Source organism: Ascidia mentula, chromosome 3, assembly GCF_947561715.1.
Source record: "Ascidia mentula chromosome 3, kaAscMent1.1, whole genome shotgun sequence".
In the NCBI taxonomy this organism is placed as follows: domain Eukaryota; kingdom Metazoa; phylum Chordata; class Ascidiacea; order Phlebobranchia; family Ascidiidae; genus Ascidia; species Ascidia mentula.
The window spans coordinates 19872640-19896639 of NC_138568.1; the positions used below are offsets into that span (position 1 = coordinate 19872640).

Below are 24000 nucleotides of genomic sequence, written 5' to 3' on the forward strand. Positions count from 1 at the left end.
ACGCCATTTTTTGGTAACTTTAACATTCCTCTTTGCATTGACCTTAATTAGAAAATGATTCCAGCATCATTTCTAGTTTTTGTGGTTGATTGTGGCGAATTAAATGAATCTTTTATGACTCGAACTCGTAGGCAACACTACTGTAAGGCAAAAAGTGGTACTATGACAGAATAACTGTGTTGCATAATCAGCTAATTAGGTCGGCCTTTCCTGGCGGTTTTTGCCAGCCTCAAAATTCAATAAACCTACTTCTATCTTTTGCTGTGATTGGACAAAACGACAATGCTAAACTGACGGTTTGTCTCTGTCGTGTTTTCAAAAGTTCATGTATCACGTTAGCGATCATTAATGCCTATAACAACAAGAACACCCAGTCCCAGTAACTGTTTTATTATTACACAACTAAATAAGACATAATAGGTTAAATAGCGGCCATCTTTCTGCAGCCCAAATTAACATCAAAATCCGTTTGTTGCACTTTAAAGTTATGAACATCTCTTAGTTTAATTATTTACATGTTTGATTTTTCCGTGTCACATGCACTTTAAACTTCTGCGCAATGTGACGTTCTGTGATCATATAAGAATGAAACATTTTATTAAAAAATCTTTCCATTGTGCTGCGTGGATTAGTTCGCTTTGAAACGAACAAGTGACATGCAAAACCACAACATTGGTTGTAACTCGCTTCATGTCTCTGATTGCTGGTTTGTTCCACAGTAGTTTAGAAAACAACAGAAACCAAACCATTGGGGTAACAAATATTCACGTTTGACGAAGTAAGTCAAAATCTTTGTAAGTTCGTGTAATAATTTCGTTCGAATGCTTAAACATTGTTGCAAACGTGTGTTTAAACTGGAGTTTGTCCAGCAAGTGAGCAAGTACATTGTGTTGGTAAGAACCTACAAATGTACGTAAACATCTAAACCATTTTCATTAAGTCTGGTAAACTTATTTCCGACTAAACAATAAGTTATGCATTCTCACTTACCACACACGTCCACCTCCCCTGTATGTAGTTGGTTGTTGTTGTTGAGCAGTCATTCTTCACTTCCTCATCCACACTGAAAATATTTGAATGTTTCGCGTTTATTTTTATAATTAAAAACTCCAATTGAATGCAGATGAGATTTACTTGCGACTCCTGTAATAATTAAACAAACGTTTTTGAAACCCATACATAGGAATTCAGCTCAGAACTGACCTAAAATTACGAAAAGACGCTTAACCTCCAAACACGTACTGCTGAGTAGCTAAGGAACAGTCAAACATATTGAAACCACTTTAACCCAACAACAAAAACTGTCAACTTGATATTATGCAAATTTCCTATGGTTGGTCGCCCATTATTGAAACACTATTGCGTCACCAAGGTTGCCCGCTTGTGGTGCCCAGATATGCGATGACTTGCATTTAAAGTCTTTTTCGACTACAATGCTTTGTATTGAAGGTCTAAAACGCCTTTATGATGTCATGACAGTAAAGGTAAGGGTATTTTCCTACAGCGGCGAAATACATCATTTTAAACTGCATTATTCATGAGTCATGCCGATGTAAACAAGTAATGCCAATGAAAACAAGTCATGTAGTATTTACAGACACTTAAAACACCTTACACTGTTACAAGTCATAGAATTCTGGTGTCGCATTGGATGTCAGTGGTTTAATCCAAAGAATAAACTAATGCTTCATCACTTACTAATGAAACTTGCCACAATCTTTGGTTTTCCCAGGTTGACAAAAACATTCGTCACTTTTGTCGGGACAGTCGATGACGTCATCACATACACTTGACCTTGAGATGGTCATAGGGTCATTTGTACATTGGAAGCATAAACGATGATTAAAGGTCCCCAAACTTCGAATGTCTCTGCAAATGACACAAGTCCATTCTGTCTTATCTTAACCTGTAGGAATTTTTAACCAACCATAACAGTTCACAAATACCTGGCATCTCCATTCTCCGAGGTGTAACACAAATCAGATTTATCATCACAATCGGCAATGCCGTCCCATAAAAACATCTGCGGAAGATCGCAATTCCTGCCATTCCGAACACATTTGAATCCATGTCCATTATTCCAGTGTTGGAAAGCTGGACAGTCATTGCAAGGATCGCCATCACAAACAGTCGAACGTTTCCAACAAGCTGAATTTGGGCACTGGAAGTGGGAGGGGCAGAGGTACTCACATGGGGAATTCCCCAAACAATGAGCGAGCTTGTCGCAGATTTCATTTTTTGAGTTACAGGAAATGTTGGCTGCATCCAATGTGTTGTAACAGACTCCATTATTGTCGAAACAATCACAACGTGGTTTTGAACTAAATAAAATTAATAGTTATTTGCATCAACGAAATAAAAGTTATTTTCATAACTACAAAAATACCATATATTGTTGTTGCTACACTGCTGAGGGAATTTCCCATTACAACTGGCTTCATCACTCATATCAGGGCAATCTATGACGTCATCACAAACACTTGACCTTGAGATGATCATAGGGTCATTTGTACATTGGAAACACAGTCGTTCGTTCAGAGATGAAGAAGTACGAATATCTCTGCAATAACAAATTTGTTTACAGATGCCATACTTTGCCCATAAGCAGGCAGTTAAAGCTGCTCATTTTATTATTTATACCCATTAATATAAACAACAAAGTTCATATGACTAAAATTATATTTTACTTTAAAACGTTTCTTTTTTTTCGACGCCAGTAGAAAACACCGATCCAATGGCGTTAAAAGAAAATATGATATATAGTAAGATAAGGAACACATTGGGAGACGGAAGTCTGGGGCAGTGCTGGCAAGTACGCATATGCAAAACACAATCAAAAACGAAATACCTGACATCTCCATTCTCCGAGGTGTAACACAAATCAGATTTATCGTCACAATCGGCAATGTCGTCCAATAAAAACATTTGCGGAAGATTGCAATTCGTGCCATTCCGAACACATTTGAATCCATGTCCATTATTCCAGTGTTGGAAAGCTGGACAGTCATTGCAAGGATCGCCATCACAAACAGTCGAACGTTTCCAACAAGATGAATTCGGACACTGGAAGTGGGAAGGGCATCCACCGTCACAAGGTGTTTTTCCAACACATTGGATTATTCCTTTGCAAAACTCTTCCACTCTTAGGGCGCATGCTTTCTTTGAATTGCCGTGGTCAAACTTGTTATCGCAACTGCAACAAAAGTAATCTATTACGTCACACATCAATAGTTTCGCAAGATATTGTGTTTGTTAATGTTAAACATGAAGAGTCGTCATGGCTTTTTTTGAAATAAACCAGATTAACGCCAACTTGTCATGCACGATTGTGTATGCAGATGTGTGAATAACAAAACACAACCTACGACTTCACAATAATTTTGCGTAACATCTGCTGAAAAATAACTAATGGAAAGCATATTGGAGCCAATATTATAAATCCTATGAACTGTAAACAGTTGACCATTGTTTCGTACTATAAGGTCTCATCAGTGCAACTTGGTGCCACTGATGCTGACGATCATGCCGACCATCCGGTCAGGCAAAGACTTCCACTTTGTGGTGACTATACAGTCACCGTCATCCGTTGGGCACCAAACTAGGTGCATCCATACGGAGAACAAGGTGGAGTAAACTATTGGAATCAGGTAATTATTCGTGTAACTCTGTCAAGCAATGCCAAATTTATCAAATCTTTCGCGAAGATTTCTATTCCTTCGAAAGGATTTCGACAAATGTCAATGAACGAAAAGCAGCTGCAAACGAGGCATCAGACACAAAAACCACCGCAAACCGTAGATAAGAGCAAGACAGACGCCCGACTCGTATCTTAACCTGGGTTGAAATCCCGGTGTGGTAAAAAAACGATACCGTCACAACTCCCGTGGTTCCTACAGAAGCACCCACGCAACCAGTTGCCACAAGTCAACCATGCGGGACGACGGCATTACCGAAATGCGGTCTCACAAACGGAAGAAAACATCGTACTGCCGCACTACATACGCAACATTAGGCAAGCATCTTAAATGTCTATGTGGCAAAGTACATTCAAAATACCGCTGCTCCGAATGAAGTCCATGCCGTTGTAACAACACAAACAGCCAGTGTTTCTTGATTAGTTGTACATGTGGCACATGTTATAACCTAATGCCCGGAGAGAAGGTTATGCATAACTATAAGGCAATAGTACCAAATGACTTCAACGCAAACTGTTTTTAGAAAGCCAATATCTTGTACGTTTATTATTGTTTTTGACAATGGCGCCTACTTCGTACATACGTGTGTGCATGTAGGACTTCCGGTCCCATCCTCTCAAACTCTGCGCTTCTGCAGAGCTTGGTTGTTACGACATGGTAAACATCTCCCTCTTTGCTGACCTCTCACTTCCCCTTTCCTTTAAAACAATATTTCAAACCCCGCATACTGGAATCCCCCACAACACCCCAATTTTCCCTCATTGAATATAACCTTGAAATTCCCTAAATTACTCGACCTTCGAATTAGAAACACGCACTTCTTAATATGAACACCACCTACTTTGACACCGCAGCACACCTAAACTTTTTCAAATTCCCACAACCTAACACACACTACGCCACAACCCTTACAGCCCTTCTGAACACCTCTACGTTGCCATACCATTTGAAAAACCCGTAACTGAATCCGCAGTGACCCTTGCCCTTCGAACAACATCCCCAACACCTCATCAAGTCCCTCAAACAGTCCATAAACTTTAAGTTTGTAATCCCGCGGAACAGGGACAACACCTTTCCTGAGGGCGTCCTGGCCGATGTCAAAAATTCTATAAATATAAATTAATCAACCTTCTCTCCACCCCATTCTTACATCAACAAAACTTAATCCTGTACCATTACTTAATTCGTTTTTTTTTTGCTTTTCACGCTTAACATAGCTTACTTTTTTCTGACGTTTTTTTCTCTTATCCTCTTTACTCTTTTCCCACATTTTTCTTTTAATACGTTTTTTTCTTTTTTTGCCATCGTTTATATTATTTCTGTTTCCATTGCTTTGTGTAAAATTTTGAGTAATATTCGTTGTGGCGGATTAGTTTTCCAGAATACAAAAACACACAGTGGCCATCTGTCTGCAGCTCACAGCATTCATATTATTGGTTCCACTTTGCTTGTGTATAAGATAAGCAACGCCTGCTAAAAATCTTTAACATGACACTTGCTAGTGGGAATACACTTTTCGTGCGCTATAATCGTCAATTCCTCAACACAAAGTTTTAGAAGTAATTGCATTATGATTGTAACGTATTTATACCACCTACAATATCAAAAATATTTTAACTTTTGTTCTGCGCCAAACTGTTTTACTGAGGAAACCTGATACTGCTAATAAAGGCACAGAGTGTTGCTTCTTTGTATTACCGGACAATTCCACATGTTTGGTCATAATGCCACGTTTTGCGTAACAATGCCACGTGTTGCGCAACATTGCCACGTGTTTGGTAACAATGCTCAATTTACAAACAATGTGTTAAACAGGCGAACATGAAACTTTTGGTTTTCTCGGTAAAATATGAAAAAAGATTGACGATTACGTTCATTTAAAATTTTGTAAAGTCAACGCAAACTGTGATGCGGTCAACGTGTTGGCCACCCCTGATATAAACCTTTACTTATCTTAGATTCATTCTTTGCGCCACCCACTGGCCACTTCTTACCTCAACAACATTATTGTTACATGTGAGTGTTTCGCAATCAATAATTCCCATGAAATATTAAAGAAAAAACACTTCTAAACGCGTGGGGTTATGAAACTTTCTGATTTGACCCGACTTTATTATAAACTGTTCAAAATTCGTTATTTTAATAAAAGTCAAACCCTAATAACATCGTCTATTGATTGGTCAACACTAATACAACGAATGTAGGGAACATATTTAAGTGCTTTCACCTCATGTAAGGACTGATGAGGTTTTCAGGATAAGTGGAAAAATTGACTGGTTTCTCATCACTTCCGTCCCTGCAATGGGGACCACGAAGAGAATCATCACAAAACGACCAAGCCTTCACCTTCCTCCCATCATCACAAGTGAACTCTGCACAAAACACATGAACGTAAATCGATTTGATATCCATCATAATCTGTAAAACTAACCAATATATTAAATTAATTTAGAGTTTATGATTTGTAACAAAATACTTACTTTCGCTAAGATTATACCGTGCTGCAGCAATTGTGATGAAGGAGAGCAAGATTCCAACCACCTTCAACCAATACCTGATAAAACACAAAGAGTTTATATCTTGCAATGATATATTTTTCTAACTCAGGGGATTGACGTCATCATGGATTTTAGTGAAGTTTTACAAACATTAAATCCAAGGAACACTGCAATATTATTTAAGTTAACTGGTAATCTCCAAAATTTCATTGGATTTTAAAATAAACTGTCGTCACTTTTTTCTGTTTGTTTTTATTCTCATCCGCTTGTTGCTCAAACGCTTAGAATAAATATTCAGTAGTTTTCGCCAAATCTCGACAGCTCACGGAACCATTCATATTTTTTGATCAAGCTTGTTCAAAGGCTTTTATCGTCATTGCTTGGAAAACAAAAGTTTAATCTTCACACTGGTTCAACCATATGTCTGATTTAAATACTTTAAACCACGTTTAGTTTAATCCAGCCGATCCGTCGGGATTCCATCGCTTACAAAAGGCCGGCACATATTGTAAGCGACCGTTTATAACCAGCTGTCAGATTATGTACAGGCACAATTTTTGTGCGATATTAAGGAACCAAAATTTCGTCCCGGGCTCACAATGCGCCTGGAGAAGCGTGAGACACCGTGTAAGTTAATAACACCTGTTAACTTGATCACAGGCCAGACCGAGTTTAACCTAACTCTATAAACCGTATAGCCCCAACCATGCTAAGACTTGCATAGAAACAACAAATTAAAATTTAAACGTCCACGCTTGGACGGGGTAAATGTTTACGTTCATTTTTATCCCGCGCAAAAATTATGCCTATTTATTGTTTTTACGAGAAAAATGTGGCTATATTTTACCATGTATAGAATTTAAATAGCTCACAAACCTTGCTCCCATTTTTAGTCTGTCGGACTCTTCCCTGATCCGTCTCAAATCCTCTCTCCGATCAACCTACGACTTCTGCAACACAAAATGTTTTGAGCTGTGTAAGTTACAGTTTGACAAATCCTCGCAAAGTAACCAGTATTCAATAACTTTATCTGACATAATGTTTGTTGGTGTGGATTCGTTTCAACAACCAATCTACACATACCTGTAAATGTTTGAAAAAGTTGTTGGCATATAAGCTAGCCTAGATCACCGTAAAATATCCAACTCCCCTAGGGAAATACCAATATATCAATGTACATTGTCAAGTAGATGCCCAGTCTATATTTATGCAACCTTACTACTGTCATTAGATTTGCTTTCGCACTAAACGTCGCCAGCGATTAAATATAGACAGGCATTGTTACGCAAATAATATGGATATTCTGCATTGTTCCTTTTACCGTCCCTATTTATTATGACGATATCTGTTTTTTCTTTGCACTTCCTATTGCCCAACACGAGACTGAGGCTAGGGCACAAGGGCCACACGGTCGGGCATTGCGCGGCTTCCAGACGATTGTCCTTCCACAAACTAATATCACTTGACGTAATATTTATTCACGGCGTAATTGTGTTTTGCTTACTTACGAACGCAACTCTGCCTCACAAATAAGAAACTTCTTACTTCAAGTAAATGGGTCTGAACTTGGGGTCACAAGTCATGCTTGTTACCCTTCGGGCTAAACTTGGACTTCGTCTGGGACAATTTGGATTTATTCCATCAATGGTTTCATCGACCCATGATATTTTGTGTTCATATTTGTTGTTTAACAGCGTAGTTAGCGTGAAAAATGAAAATGATTGGATTTGTAAATATATAGTGAAGCTGCAACTTATATGATTTAGTTAAAAGTGTAATCGTGCAAGATATTGTGTATATTTGATTAAACAAGTGGTTCCCAAAGTGGGCGCAATCGTACGTGGGGCGCTGGAGACCAAATGGGCGATTGGGGGGCGCTAGGAAATAAATGAGCGCTTTGTGACAGGGCAAATTTTCTCTTATAGCGTAAGTCAGTGTTTCCCAACCGGTGGTACGTGTACAACTATAGTACGCGACCGCATTCCAGGTGGTACGTGAGCATCTTTCCGTAATTTGCAGGTATAGTTCGAACTTAATAAATCGTAACCTATTTAAAAATTTCGGATAGTTCATCCCCTATGTTACTTTGTAACACTCAACTAGATGGTACACTACGAAATTGTTTCACCTCCAAGTGGTACGCAACCACAAAAAGGTTGGGAATCACTGGCCCAAAGGATTAAGTCCAATCTTTGCATAATATATGCTACTGCAAAAAGGGCTTTTCTCGCATGCTGAACTTTAAGAAAAAATGAGGATTTTCGGTGGTATGGTTTACTTGTTGTTAACTAGAGTTTGGTATTTAAATATTAGAAATCAGACGAAATTGGTGTCATTCCACCAACGTCACCCATCGCATTAATTGACAAGCAACAAATAAATTCATTATGTTTTTTGTCTGTTCTGTTGGGCGTTGTTAAATGACTAATGTGTTTGGGGGGCGGTACTTAAAAAAAGTTTGAGAAACACTGGATTGAACAAATCGCTTGCAATGTCAATGAACATATGTTTAACTCAATGCACGCTGGTAAAAACCAATCAAATTGTTTTACGGCCATCAAATCCAATATTTTTTTTAATGACCACGTGCGGTCAACAACCTGATGGCGTAATGAAACGTCGTTGTGTCAAACGACTGCATATATGTAGGCTGCATTAAATAACTCCAACCATTACTATAATGTTGAAGCAGTATTATTCATCATAATACATTACGGCGTTATGTTGAAAATGCGAATATCTTTATGCGAGGCCTACATCGTTCGTTTTCTAGAGCGCTGTAATATTTGCATATTGAGACGCACGCATCAACTATTGACTCAAATTAGACAATTGAACGGATGTTTCAAGTTAATTTGCAATAAAGGCACAGCCAGGAAGTGGTCGAACGGGCCAAATTAATGAAATAACTTGCCAATATTCCTTTGATGATCTAAAACATAAGATTGTTGGATTCAAAACAATGTTTAATTACGCACGACGCTTGGAATATAGTTTCCAAATTTTCGGTCAAAATTAACCTGCGCGCCATTTTCAAGGCAATAGCTCGCCCTGTGGTGTGAACACCTGTATAAAGTACAAAGATAATGTTGCTGTTCCTGCCAGGCATATTATATTTAAATAGTTCGTTTTTCACCGTAACTCATATTCACCGACGCTTCGCTTGCTATCCAGCTAAGCTTTCATAGGCTGATGGTTCACCAACACGAAAAAATAACGCTAACACCGCTTATGATATCACGTGATGTCAAAAAAAGGGCTGGAAGCAACAGTTACAGCAAGTTGTTGTAAAGCACCGGGAAATATACGCACTGTTTCCTATCATTAACACAGCGATTGTTCTTGTGGATATGGAGCGCATCTAGAAGATGTCGCTTTGTATGATCCACCTCCCTTTCAAGAACCTCGTCCTTGTCGAAGGCAATCCGATGACCTTTTAAGGCAGCATGCTTGGCCAACGCATGCTTGGCAAATATGATGTTTGTTGACGTGGATTCGTAACAGCCAATCTACACATACCTCTAAATAAGGTTGAAAAATTTGTTTGCAAATAAGCTAGCCTAGATCACAGCAAAATATCCCAACACCGTAACGAAAAAATTTTCCGTAGGAAATACCAATATATCAATGTATATTGTTAAGTAGATGCCCAGTCTATATTCATGCAAACTTACTTTTGTCCTTAGGTTTGCCTTCGCACTAAACATCGCCAGCGATTAAATATAGACTGGCATTGTTACGCAAATAATATGGATATTCTGCACTGTTCCTTTTATCGTCCCTGTTCATTATGACGATATCTGTTTTTCCTTAGCACTTCCTATTGTCCCAACACGAGACTGAGGCTAGGGCACAAGGGCCACACGGGCGGGCATTGCGCGGCTTCCATACGATTGTCTTTCTACAAACTAATGTCACTTGACGCAATATTTATTCAAGGCGTAATTGTGTTTTGCTTACTTACGAACGCAACTCTGCCTCACTAATAAGAAACTTCTTACTTCAAGTAAATGGGACTGAACTTGGGGTCACAAGTCATGTTTGTTTCCCTTCGGGCTAAACTTGGACTTCGTCTGGGACAATTTGGACTTATTCCATCAATGGTTTTATCGACCCATGATATTTTGTGTTCATATTTGTTGTTCAACAGCGTAGTTAGCGTGAAAAATAAAAATGATGGGATTTGTGAATATTTAGTGATGCTGCAACTTTCATGATTCAGTTGAAAATGTAATCGTGCAAGATATTGTGTATATTTGATCAAACAAGTGGTTCCCAAAGTGGGCGCAATCGCACGGGGGGCGCTGGAGACCAAATGGGCGATTGGGGAGCGCTAGGAAATAAATGAGCGCTTTGTGACAGGGCAAATTTTCTCTTATAGTGTAAGTCAGTGTTTCCCAACCGGTGGTACGTGTACAACTAGTGTACAGCTAGTAGTACGCGACCGCATTCCAGGTGGTACGTGAGCATCTTTCCGTAATTTGCGGGTATAGTTCGAATTTAATAAATCGTAACTGATTTCAAAATTTCGGATAGTTCATCCCCTATGTTACTTTATAACACTCAACTAGGTGGTACACGACGAAATTGTTTTACCTCCAAGTTGTACGCAACCACAAAAAGGTTGGGAATCACTGGCCCAAATGATTCAGTCCAATCTTTGTATAATTTATGCTACTGCAAAAACGGCTTTTCTCGCATGCTGAACTAGAAGTAAAAATGAGGATTTTCGGTTGTATGGTTTACTTGTTGTTAACTAGAGTTTGGTATTTAAATATTAGAAATCAGACGAAATTGGTGTCATTCCACCAACGTCACCCATCGCATTAATTGACAAGCAACAAATAAATTCGTTATGTTTTTTGTCTGTTCTGTTGGGCGTTGTTAAATGACTAAGGTGTTTGGGGGGCGGTATTGAAAAAAAGTTTGAGAAACACTGGATTAAACAAATCGCTTGCAATGTCAATGAACATATGTTTAACTCAATGCACGCTGGTAAAAACCAATCAAATTGTTTGACGGTCATCGAATCCAATATTTTTGTTAATGACCGCGTGCGGTCAACAACCTGATGGCGCAATAAAACGTCGTTGTGCCAAACGACTGCATATATGTAGGCTGCATTAAATAACTCCAACCATTACTATAATGTTGAAGCAGTATTATTCATCATAATACATTACGGCGTTATGTTGAAAATGCGAATATCTTTATGCGAGACCCACATCGTTCGTTTTCTAAAGCGCTGTAATATTTGCATATTGAGACGCACTCATCAACTACTGACTCAAATTAGACAATTAAACAGATGTTTCAAGTTAATTTGCAATAGAGGCACAGCCAGGAAGTGGTCGAACGGGCCAAATTATTGAAATAACTTGCCATTATTCCTTTGATGATCTAAAACATAAGATTGTTGGATTCAAAACAATGTTTAATTACGGACGCCGCTTGGAATATAGTTTCCAAATTTTCGGTCAAAATTAATCTGCGCGCCATTGGCAATAGCGCGCCCTGTGGTGTGAATACCTGTATAAAGTACAAAGATAATGTTGCTGTTCCTGCCAGGCATATTATATTTAAATAGTTCGTTTCTCACATAAAACCGTAACTTATAATCACCGACGCTTCACTTGCTATCCAGCTAAGCTTTCATAGGCTGATGGTTCAGCACACAACCAACACGAAAAGATAACGCTAACTCCGCTTATGATATCACATGATGTTATAAAAAGGGCTGGAAACAACAGTTACAGCAAGTTGTTGTAAAGCACCAGGAAATATACGCACTGTTTCCTATCATTAACACAGCGCTTGTTCTTGTGGATATGGATCGCTTCTAGAAAAAGGCGCTTTGTATGATCCACCTCCCTTTCAAGAACCTCGTCCTTGTCGAAGGCAATCCGGTGACCTTTTAAGGCAGCATGCTTGCCCAACGCTGTCTTCCTTGTGACTTTGATGCAACGTCGCGGCGGTGCTCCTTAATTCTGGTTTTCAGTGCTCTTCCTGTATCCCTGAAGTAGGCCCCCTCGCACTCTCCACATGGAATTGAGTAAACAACTCATTTTTGTTCCGCTGCTTCCGTAGTAATGAGGTGCGACAATAATCTACGGAATGTTGTGTGGGGCCTAATGTAGACCCTAATGTCGTAATCGGTCAGCATCCGCTGTAAAATCTCGGTGAGTGTGGGGACATAGGAAAGAACCACCGAACCGAAGGTTGGCGTCGGGTCATTTGATGTGACGCCCGACCTTCTACGTGATATCCACGAGGGGTACGAGTTTTCCCGCAGCTCGTGTCGAATTATATTGATCTCTTCGTCATGATCTTCTTCGCTTGAGTTCAAAATATCAGCTCTTGCTATAAGGGACTTCACAACCGCCTTTTTGTGTTGTAATGGATGCGCCAACCAGAAGGAAAGGTTTGCGTGAGTCGGCTTACGGTAGACGCGAGTGCCGATTTTGCCGTCCACGTTTCGGTACACTTCCACATCCAAGAATGGTAGTTTCTTATCTATTTCTTCCTCCAAAGTAAACTTGATAGAATCGCTAATGCCGGTCAGATGGACTAGGAAGGAATGGAGGACCGATACATCGATAATGCAAAACGTATCATTAACTCAAGGCCTCCAAAAACGAGGAAGATTTGCAAATGTTGCCAGCGCCCTATTTTCAATCGTCTCCATTACCACATTGGCAATCACCCATCGCCGTTCCAAATACCTGTTGGTTAGAAATCCCCCAAAAGGAGAAGCAGGTCGCGTTTAAGCATAAATTAAGACAGTAGCGTTCGCTCTTCAAGATTTTCGTCTTTTTGTAAACAGTCCATAAGGTTTTTTTAATTTACAATGATTTAAAGTTAGAGGCTCTTTAACATATGCAGATATGTTCCCAGCAAACATGGTGGCCTAATGGTTTTAATGTTCTCGTTTGTGGCACACGCTTTTATTGCAACTACCTATTATCTGCTTTTGCAGATGATTGCAACAGAAGCAAATCAACTTTTCTCAAAAGCAAACTTGTCCACATTCTGCTGCCCACAATAATATTTGAACACGGGCCTACATTGATAGCACATGTGATAATAAATAACGGTGACAAGTGTTTGTCAAAATGTTGCAGAACAGACGTGTTGGCGCGCTTTTAGGAATATACTGCAATATTCCACAAAACGTTTTCTGCTTGTATTTTATTAACCCAAGTACTTATTATGAGTCTCCATTTAAATACCTGATAAATATATCATATTTTTACAAAGTTGTAGAAATGACGTAGTTTATAGCAACCACTTTGCATAAACAGAATTAGTCCATACACACAGGGTTTTTTACTTCCAAATGCTTTGCAAGTTTTTTTATGTAGATGACGTAATGAAAAAACGCTGGAATAATGTTCACTCAAAATAAAAACACCAAGGTCTTCTTCCAAATGGACATTTTGAGGTTATACACAAATGGAATCCAAGCTGCGCTATAGGCATCCTATTTCTGTGAATACAGTATTATGTTCTTATTGATTACTCCGTACGTCTGGTGAATAAATTTCAAATGATTACAGGCATGGCTTTCGTTTGGCAAAACCTGCGAATTCCAAGCGGAGACAGGCGAGTCGATCTTCCAGATTTTTCGGGTAAAGTGCGGGATTTGGAAGGAATTCAACCATCTTTCTCACGTTGAAGATTGCATTGACCACGATGTCCTCTTAGTAAAGAACGATGTTAATAAGCTGATAACGCAAACCACTCCCTGGTGGTATGTTAACCGGATGTTCATTTTTCTGCCTATCTTTCTACGTTGAGTTCTGCGGATAAAAGCAGGAATTGCTTGTAAAGAATGCATGTGTTTTGCGTTATCAGCTTATTAACATAGAACTGCCATGATGCTTTAAATGCAACCTTCTTTGAACTTATCTTCTGTAACATGCGTGTCGACGTTGTCTTCTGAGTCCGGTAGTTAACTGCAGACAAAATCGACTTGTACGGGTTTCTGAATATCATGATAAATAATTCTTCCTACATGTAAGCGAGTTTGTATCTAGAAGCACTTTTAAACACATTGGTAGCAAATTAGATTATTTCATGTGAATTAAGATTGTATTCGAAGATTAACCAACAACGGACATTGGGAATGGAGTAAATTACTCTGAATGGCCAAAGCTAATATTCCTATCATCACAAACACCAGTTTTGTTGGCGTTGATGTTGTTAAATTTTCCTTTCTGAAATTGCAGATCATGAATGTTGGGTTGGTTGTCTTTTCGTGCAGAAACCTATGCCGTTCTCACCAGACAAAATTTGTTGTGGAGCTGGCTGGTTTGTGTTTTGCTTTAAGTTAAGAGAGATACTTTGAACTACTAGGTTGAGAACCTTTATTCAAACAGACAACGTGTACAATGGCATCTGTTCATCTGTCCAAACCATTTGTGAGTTTTAATGGTTTATACAGAGAGAACAGAATTGCTGTGATACATTATCAACTTTTTTTGCTAATAGTTGTTCATTTGCTATTAGTTTTTTGTTTATGGTCATTTGTTTGTCTGCATGCTTGTCTCATTTTATTGTTATTGATTTTCAGGTTGTAGTTCTGTGTGTTTGTTTGTATTTGTGGCTTTTTAATCCCAGTAGTGACTGTTTTTTTTTTATTTTAGTAGGCTGGTTAGGGCTAAATAAAAAAAAAAACTTTTCATATTTTTTTAACACTGTCTTAATTCAAGCATTTTTTGCATTAATTATTAGAGATCAGTAGTTGCTATACATAGCCATCAGAAGTGTGAAACTGAGTGGTCATGGCATGGGTGTAATTTAGAACTCTTTGCCATTTGTTTATTATCTACATGTTGTTGGAAGTCACAGTTAAGATTGGTGAATCCCAACATTTTGTGGTCATGTACCCCTGTGTTAAATTTGACGGAAGCTTTTCTGACAAACTAAATTGTATATTTGTTAAAATACCAGAATCACAAATATATTTGTAATTCAACAAAAAAAGTAAACATAAACAAACATAATTTTGTTGCATTTTTTTGTGCTTTTGTTCGTTTACAGACCGCCCAAAATTCATCCCACTTCCACCTTTGGGGTTCATGAGCAACATTTGAATTTTTAAGTTTTCCCTCAAATTTTTGCAAAAAATATTTCGGTCATCGATAAATTTTCTTCTTCTTAGGTCATTCAATATTTTCTTGTTCTTTAATGAGTCATGGTGGCATCCTTTAAGGCCGCATCTCTCAATTAAATCCTAAAAATTGAGTTTTAGAAGTCATTTGTTATTGTGCACCTGGTTACAGTTTCTCTTGTTTGCCAAAAACAATTGCCGGGTCTGATGACTCATGAAGGGGGACTACTATTGCTGAACACAAAAAAAATTGATTGCAGCTGCATTACGACAGCACATTGGGGGGTTTTGCAAAGGCTAACTGCTAAATTGTCAGTCCTAGGGGGTGTACAAACAGCCCCGGTGGGGCCCCAAGACAATTACAAGACATCTAATTCTTCATGAATTGTGTAGAGGAGGGTTGGTGGCTTCACTTAATCGCAAATGGAGGTAACTTTCTGCGATTCATTTTTCACAAAACAAACCTACACATTTTTCTGCTTTTTTGGCCAAAATGATGGCCAACAGAGGGTCAAAATGCCCCCGGGGGAGCAGTTTAAGTAGTTATTTCCATTATAAATTTGGCCACAATTCCTTGCCAAGGGTCGGCACTAACAGAAAATCACAAATTGAACATACTTTCTGTGATTCATTTTTTCACAAAATCAACCTCAATATTTGGGTAGTTTTTCAGCTACATGTACAACAGCACCCTCTACCAATTTACTGCCTGACTAATAACCCTGAAAACCAAAGTAAAACTGCCCCAAACACGCTGAAAATCGCCCTGGCAACAGCCTGTTCATCTGCGCTCATTCAACCAAAACACTGGCGCCCATGCATGACCCATTGCATTGTTACACACAATTTTACTCTGTTACGCAGAAGGGCAATTCCCAACCGGGAAAGTCTTTTCCATAGAAATACAGAGATGCGGCCTTCAACTTCCCTGTCATGCAGATATTTCCTAAAGGAATTCATTTGGCACACGAAACTAATAAATTTAAATATATCCATTATACTTGTGACTGCAGACAAAACAGGTTGGAGACAATATTTTTTCTGTTTTAGGTGACCTATTGTAGGCAAGAAGAAACTTTTTGTTATATTTTCGCAGCTTAAATTGTAGCAAATATGTTTGCATGCAAGCTGATTTTTTTCGAAATCTACAACACCTAAAAATACAAATGCGTTTTACCTGTGGGAAATTGTATGGTTGTTTGTGGGTGATTAGTTGGCACCGAATGTACGAAGGTAGTTGTTATGTTCTGTATCCACCTAAAAATGTCTAAAGTGCATAACAGATATAGCGCAAATTTAATAATTAAATTCTACGGTAAAAATTTAAACACAAGTGGGAAAAAAGGATTCCTTTTCCAAAAAAAATGGGGAAATGAGAGAAAAAAGGTTAAGAACAACCACATTATAATGCTGATCGCCCAGATAACCCAAATCTTTATTTTATTTAAGAGTGGGCTAATTAGTGTACCTGGTGAAACCATTTTTGTGGCAAAAACCATTGCGAAATGGACAGGATTAATTTGTTCTTTGAAAGTGGCTTGCGACCATAATAAATGAACAAAGAAACACACATTAAATATTGCAAAACGTGAATCATATGCGATTGCCAAAGTTACCGGCAAAACACTAATTTACAATCAACGGTTTTCCCTTGTCATTCTGTTTTGTAATGTGAATTAAACGAGTGAACAACACCGCTGTATTGTTTGCCAAACTTCGGAGAACTAATAACATAACTTTTTTAAACATAGGTGGCGATTGAACAATACCGCCTGTGAGTCATATAGGCGTATTTTATGACGTGTTGATATTTTTTGACTCACTGTGCAATGGACAAACATGATGGCGTATTACACAAATGTACCGCCTACATGTAAAGCCAGACAAGATCAACGTATGGGTGACAAGGTTCTTAAATCAAAACGTTACTTATTTAACCATGTTCGTTTGAACAAGAGTCAATAATTTTCACATTGCTTGTTTCAGGACAAAGTGCGCTATTTAATCCACGTATTCCTTAAACAAGCAACAAGAGTTTCTAACAGTCAGTCATGCTTGGCCAAAACAGACTGAAGTCCAGCAAAACAACAATTTGGCCAATAATTCGATACATCAACAAATTTTGTTTCAGAAATTAGTCCACTGTGGAGTGATGTTTCGCATCTTGAATGGCGTTGGACAGAAACAGTAGCAAAACTGCAAAAAGAATGCAAGTGATTTTTCTGCATTAAATAACTCCTACCATTACTATATTGTTAGAACGCTATTCTTTATCATGACACATTTTATACGACGTTTGTTAAAATTACGAATATCTTGATCTGAAGCCCACCTCATTCGTAATATTTGCATATTGGGACGCCCGTATTAAATACTGACTCAAATTTAGACATTTAAAGTCAGATGAGGAAAATATCCACAGGAGTTGGTGGCCAAATCGCGCGCATTAAACAGTCGGTAAGTGTGCTGTTGACTTCTTCCCTTCAAAAGGATGTAGCGTAATGTTGAAAAATTTGTGCAAAATTAAACTTTAACCTTTGCCAGAGTGCCCGCTTCGTTTTCCCGCAGATTTTTATTTCAACACTCGGCCTCCCTCTTCAACAGCGTGACGACTGATTTCCTGCTCAGCATTGAAATATTTCCATAATCATGACGTTGCAACCATGGTTGCAAGTTAATTGACAGCTTCGTGCGCGGCGCTCCTCGCCTGCCAGTCTGGCAAATTTAATGTTGACTTCTTGACTGGATAACCCTCATGGTTTTATCGGTGCCCATGACATTTATATTGATTGTTTATGTTCAAGTACTTTTGTGCAAAATTAACAAGATTCGGTCAACATTCGAGTTTGGATAAATATTAAAACATTCGGCGAATCCCGGACTTACAGAATACCCGAAAAACTATGTGAGATAGACATGATTACGGACAATTTTGCTGAACGTGGGCAAGTTTTGAAACTGTCAAAAAGTTTTGCTATGCAGATAAAAGAGCTGTGTGTGCAAGAAAAGGTAATGGTTTCGTTCGATGTGTTTTCCTGTTCACCAACGTACCGGTAATGTTGGCCGCGAACGTAGCAGCACAAAGATCACGAAACGACTTAACATTGGAACAAAGTTGCTCGTTGCTGTCACACATTGTAGATGTCTTCGTTTGGTCCTCGATGCCACTTACCTTTGTTTCAGAGGTGATCCTTTACGGGAATATGGTTTCCTCTCTCCGTTGCTGTTGCCAACTTCATGATGGTCGGTTGAACATTGGACAACGTTAGCCAGCCCTCCTCAGTTTTGGGGACGTTATGTTGATGACTCATTCGTTGCCATGCAACGGGATGACGTGCAGTCGCTACTCTCGCATCTCTGTTGAACCAAGTCCACAATGGAGTGCGAGCAAGGCAGTAGGTTGTCTTCTTTCGATGTTTTTGTTCAAAGAGAAGAGCGAGCAACCTTTCCACAAGTGTATGCAACAAATTAACTCATTCCGACAGATATTTGTGGTTCGTCTCGGCGCACTCGATCGCCCATAGGCGTTTTTTTCACTGTACGTTGAAGCTGAATCATTCATAACAAATGACGCGCAAACAATTATCCCCATTTTTTTTCTAGAACGTAACCTGTGCTTGTAGAGGAGGTGTGTTGAGGGCAAAATACGGGTGCAGTTGCTTAGCGATCTAGCACAGGAAAGAACCTGTTTTATTTTCGTCACGACGACAATTCAAACAAGAACCAACTCAAACAGGTGAGGAATTCCTCAACAAACTCATGAAGTGTGGTTGGAACTTGTACCTCATCACAATTCACAAGTTTAAGAATACACACACTTTTACCCTCTCAACACTGTGTTTATTGATAACAACAACAAGTAGCACAAAATATGCGCAATCAGCAAACATTCAACACAACGATTAAATTTTCGTGAAAGTTTAAATTAGCAGCGAAAGAACCAGTTGATATTGAATACAAAACAGTAATTGATTGAGAGAAAAAAAAACGTTCAACGAAATATCTTGCTGCTGGACATTTGATGCAATGTTAACGATGGAATGTGAATTATGATGCGATTTACACAGAGAGTTTATCCTGCCATGAATTTTACGACATCTTGTTTGCAGTAAAACATATTTATCAATGATATACAAAATACACAGGGCGAGGTTTATGTACAAGGCGTGTGAGAGGGGGTTTTGAGGGGGTGTTTTCAACTTTTTTTGGTGATATTTGAAGGTAGCAGATTATATTTTCATCTGTCGATAGTTTGTATTCCATGAGCTGGCTGCATGGAATGTTTCCAACATCATAACATCATATTTGCAAGTAAACGTTGATTCAGAAACAAAATGTAATAGGGAAGTCACTTGTATCAACGGGAATCACCCGCATCATTGTAATGTCCAAAATGATTCTACCCAAGTTGATGTCAAGCGTTCCAACACTCACTCATGATAAGAGTGTCCATGTGTTGGATGACATGTGAACGTGGGCGACGAGTCCGATCAACTCATCACGTGACTCATACCATGGTACATAAAATGAAGACCCACAAAACGCAACCAAAAAGCAAATCTTAGCAAACGGAGTGCACACCAACCAAAATTCAAGTTTTTTTGTTCCGTTGGTTGGGTCTGACGTCAAAGACGTTACTTTGCCCCATTTGTGAGATTTTTCAATGGAAAGATGTCTCTTGAAATATCAATTTCATGTTGAAATTACTTTGCCATCACAGACTAAAGCGTGACGTCAGAAACAAGATTCGGTTCTATCCATTCGATGCCAGGAAAAAACACATTTTCCACAAACTGAATGCAAGGTTTATTTACAGAGCGGTTTCTGCTTCAACCACATGTAAGTTTTCGTGGTTAGCAACCACAACCACATTTTCCTGTTGCTCTTCCTGTGGTTGACGCCTGAAAACGGCACGTAGGCCATCCCGGACTCTATCATAAAGTAGTTTCGGTGCGTTGGAGTAGATGAGGGGATTTAGTGAGCTGTTGATGGGGAGCAGGATGATTGCTGACACAGCGTATATCACTGGTGGCATAGGGACTCCACCGAAGTTTACAAATGCCATGATGGAAATTGGAACCCAGCAGAGAAAATCGGTAATTATCAGTTGCAGGATTTTCTTTTGCATTTCTGCCGAAACAAACAGCATTAATGGAACAATATGTCTGCAAATATAAATGTTCTTACCTTTGTTTTGTGTTGCCGCCCTTCCATCCCTTGGTCTCTCGTTCACTTGCCTGGCACTGTCAGTAGACTTCTTGTAAATCCAAAAATACGTAATTGCCACAAACATGAAGGCCAGGAAGTTAAGAGTAATGATGGTGATTGAATATCCCCATGCCTTGTCGTTGATCGTTACATACAGTTTGCTTATGCAAACACTGCTGCTGCTGTAATATCTACACACAAACAATTTTGTAGCGATAAAATTTCGCGCGAAGAAAAACAAACCCCAAATATCCAGAAATATCAAATAGATCAGTGAAATTGTAATCCTCAAGAATATCCATAAAATCCATCCAGGAATTAGCATCATTCACTCGCATGAGGGCAGTGTTGAGTACTTGGGAATCGTTGCTTGTAAAGTTGTGTTGGAAAGTTACAAATCGATCCATGAAGTTATTCATGCCTGTATACGCAACACTAGTGTCATTTGAAACTGATTTCACCGCCAACAGCTACGACAATATCTTACTAGTGAAGTCGACTGCAACATTGTCAAAAAACGGATTCTCATTCATCCAAGCTTTGGTTTCAAACAAATGTTGTAGTTGAGTTGTGAGTGGAATAAAAGCAATTGTAAACGAGAATGCCCAGGAGAGAATAATGGAAACGACAACAGTTTTCATTTCCGGTTTCAAGGAAGCATCGAATGGCTGAAACACAAGAGAACATAAAAGTTTTTGAATTTAAAAGCAAAACGTTTGCAAGATGGGCGGTCTTTCAATTCGTGAAACGGGGAATGTAGATTTCAGTACGAATCACGTCGGACTGGAAATTGTTTCCGTTTTCTCCACCCTGTAGTTCCAAAATTGGGCAAAACTGCGTCATTTTAACAATATTCGTTTTAGATTCGTTTCTCATGTCAGGCTAAGAATCTAGCGATAAACTATTGGAAAGGGCCGTCAACGGTTGAACGAAGTTGGCAATAGCTGACTTAACCAAATACAATTGTTTCAATTACGTTTTTCACAGCATACAGTCGGAATATGGTCAACAGAACCATTGTAAACACCGATGTTTCGCTTGAAAGCAAAACCAATACCCCCATTGTGGTACAACTTCCGCTTGATCTCCAAATAAGGTCATTGGCACAATAATTTCCGGAGTATCTGACACCAGCGGCACCCAGCATCATCAGATAAACTCCCATGAGTAGATCGGAAACGGATAGATTCAAAACGAGCAGATGGTTTGTGCGAAATGCAGCAGATTGTGATTCTGTGGTCGCCAACGTTTTCCCTTCTATCACCATAACAACCTCAAAACAAATTGAAAGAATATAACACGTGTTCTTATTGTGCAACAAAGACAAAACAAACTTAGTTTAATTTACCAAATTTCCGGCAATGGCGAGCATCCCCATTATCCACACAATGACTCGTAGAAATGGATTTGCAATCAAATAGTATGGTGATGAAAATACTGCATTTATTTGGCACTCGTCTGACCAATCAGAGCAGTCGCCGACTCCATTGAATTTCTATGTGGAGTAAATTAAAGAAAACTTTGTTGTTAAGTCGGTCATATTTGCGTCATTCGAAATTACTGTCTTGCATATAATTTGCGAACAACGGAACTATGGAAATTGGACAAACAAATGTGTACTGCAATATGCATGTGTAGTTTTGGGTACGTGGAAGGTGTGTGACGCGCTAATTGACCAGAAATCTGGCGACAACAATAAGAATAAATTTGTAAACTGGCAGTTCTCATCTGGCGGCAAACGTTGAGGTGTGCTTGTTTAGTTAGGTGTAAAGAAATTGATTTGTGCAGTGGGTCGCACTTTATTCTTTGATCTTCGTCCTTTTGACTTTAGACGCTTCTAAATTTTATTCGTGTTGACGTCATTTTATTTAATTATGAAAATATCCGCCTCTGTAGTTCGGCTCCCAACTTTTGTTTTGACGGTGAGCCGTTAGTGCAGGGTGAACTGAGCATTTACCATAGTTGGGGTTGGGAAATTAAGCGCTAAAAAAAGGGGAAAATGTCTTCCTAAATCGGTTCTAAAACTTCCATACCCGCCCTCCCAATAACTTTAATCCGAAATCGGGTTCGCTGAATTAATTTCAGTCACAATAGTGACATGCACGTAATCAAAACATCTTTGCCACAGGACACAAAACTTTAAATATTGTTAACATGTATTTACCTTCTCCTTCTGAACGAACAATGGTTGTTTGTTTTCGCAATAAAACCTTCCGTCCTTTGTGCAGTTTAATTCGTCACTTTGGTCATCGCAGTTAATTGTGAAGTCACAAACCTCCGATTCGTTGACAGAAATCTGTGGCCAAAGTCGGTAAAATACTTAAACCGTCTTTGTGGTTAACTGTGTGCTAAAGATTCAACAAAGGGCATTATGACAAACAATACTGAACAACAGACACCGATACCTATCTGCTTTTATAGTTAAAATGCAGCTTTGAAGTTATTTTACTCTAACTTTCCGTGTCTTTGATTTTTAGTGGTTTAAGAAATAACTTTACTTTGGCTCCATTTAACGCTGGACAGTAGAAACTTCCTTCCTTTGTGCACAATTCTTCTGGATATTCGTCACTTTCATCCCAGCAATCGATGAAACCGTCGCATACTTTGGACATAGGAATATTGACAAGTCCGTCTTTTGTGACGCAGTGTTTCCGATGTTTGCAAAGTTGAGGATCTTCATCGTGGTCGACGTATCGACGTGTGCCAGGAGTGTAGATCCAACCACTGCAATCCCGCCTCCCATCGCACAGTTGTTTGTTGTCGAACGACCTCCTCCAAAACTCTATCACTCCATCCTGTGTAAAACACATCACGTGGTTCCGGGTATAGGACAGGTACAAACGTCCAACGACACATCGACTGCAACAGACGTCATGACAGCAAACTTTCGAGACTTTTATACCTGGGATTGTGATCACCATGTGATTGTCATGCATTACAAGATGTTTATTTTTAAAGTTTTGTTAAAGTTTTTACATCAACCAGGTAAAAAACAAAGAAAATAAGCAAAATAAGCTTCACGAACAAATACAATTTGTGACGAAAGCGAGAATTAACTCTTAAACGTGTGGAATGTGACGACGAAATTGACTTTTCAGGCTACTCCTCTTCTAAACTCTTGTTGCAAAGGTTTCGTAGTTATGGCCGCATTTTACAATATTCTATCCGCCGTGGTCGCCGCACTTTGAGCACACACAACAGGGATATATCTTCTGTTAGTTTTTGTGCCAATTTTTAAAAATGTAGGTATCACAAATCAGTACTACATGACGTATTGTGTGGTTTAGTGCATCCCAAATACTACATAAATTCCACGCATGTCAACGTTGCACAGGAATTGTCTGGGGAACGTATTTTTTTCGTTAAGTTTTAGGATTTCTAAATAAGTATTATCACGTATAATTGAAGTCTTGTTCCAATTTAAAAAAAATAAAACTTTGCAATATTTTTTTCTACGTTTCAGAATGAGCAATTTTGCATGCGAAGT

The 24000-nt window shown here is 38.9% G+C and overlaps 2 protein-coding genes across 2 annotated transcripts; both read right to left on the reverse strand.

Annotated features, from left to right (window-relative positions):
• Window positions 1-1697: 1697 nt before the first annotated feature.
• Window positions 1698-18441, reverse strand: LOC145895904 (uncharacterized). The gene is made up of 10 exons (XM_082984682.1): window positions 18357-18441; window positions 13773-13892; window positions 12333-12760; window positions 9506-9702; window positions 6176-6249; window positions 5923-6121; window positions 2849-3193; window positions 2373-2560; window positions 1947-2313; window positions 1698-1869 (listed from the first exon to the last, which is right to left on the reverse strand). Exons 1-10 carry the CDS (start codon window positions 18439-18441, stop codon window positions 1698-1700), a joined length of 2175 nt encoding a protein of 724 aa, XP_082840808.1.
• A 1674-nt stretch (window positions 18442-20115) lies between these two features.
• LOC145895905 (G-protein coupled receptor GRL101-like) lies at window positions 20116-23388 on the reverse strand. Its single transcript, XM_082984683.1, has 8 exons — window positions 23356-23388; window positions 22678-22809; window positions 21862-22008; window positions 21490-21786; window positions 21001-21181; window positions 20757-20934; window positions 20493-20704; window positions 20116-20435 (listed from the first exon to the last, which is right to left on the reverse strand). Exons 1-8 carry the CDS (start codon window positions 23386-23388, stop codon window positions 20116-20118), a joined length of 1500 nt encoding a protein of 499 aa, XP_082840809.1.
• Window positions 23389-24000: the final 612 nt, after the last annotated feature.

Bases quoted from the DNA above. Each gene is read 5' to 3' on its own strand.
- LOC145895904 (XM_082984682.1), bottom strand. From the start codon at position 18,441: ATGTGTGACAGCAACGAGCAACTTTGTTCCAATGTTAAGTCGTTTCGT. The intron at 13,893-18,356 runs GTACGTTGGTGA...TTCTTTACTAAG, and splicing joins GTTCGCGGCCAACATTACCG to AGGACATCGTGGTCAATGCA. The intron at 3,194-5,922 runs GTGAAAGCACTT...CTTTTGTTGCAG, and splicing joins CTCATCAGTCCTTACATGAG to TTGCGATAACAAGTTTGACC.
- LOC145895905 (XM_082984683.1), bottom strand. From the start codon at position 23,388: ATGACGTCTGTTGCAGTCGATGTGTCGTTGGAC. The intron at 21,182-21,489 runs GTAATTGAAACA...CTTGTGTTTCAG, and splicing joins GACTGTATGCTGTGAAAAAC to CCATTCGATGCTTCCTTGAA. The intron at 20,935-21,000 runs GTAAGATATTGT...TTGCGTATACAG, and splicing joins TGTTGCAGTCGACTTCACTA to GCATGAATAACTTCATGGAT.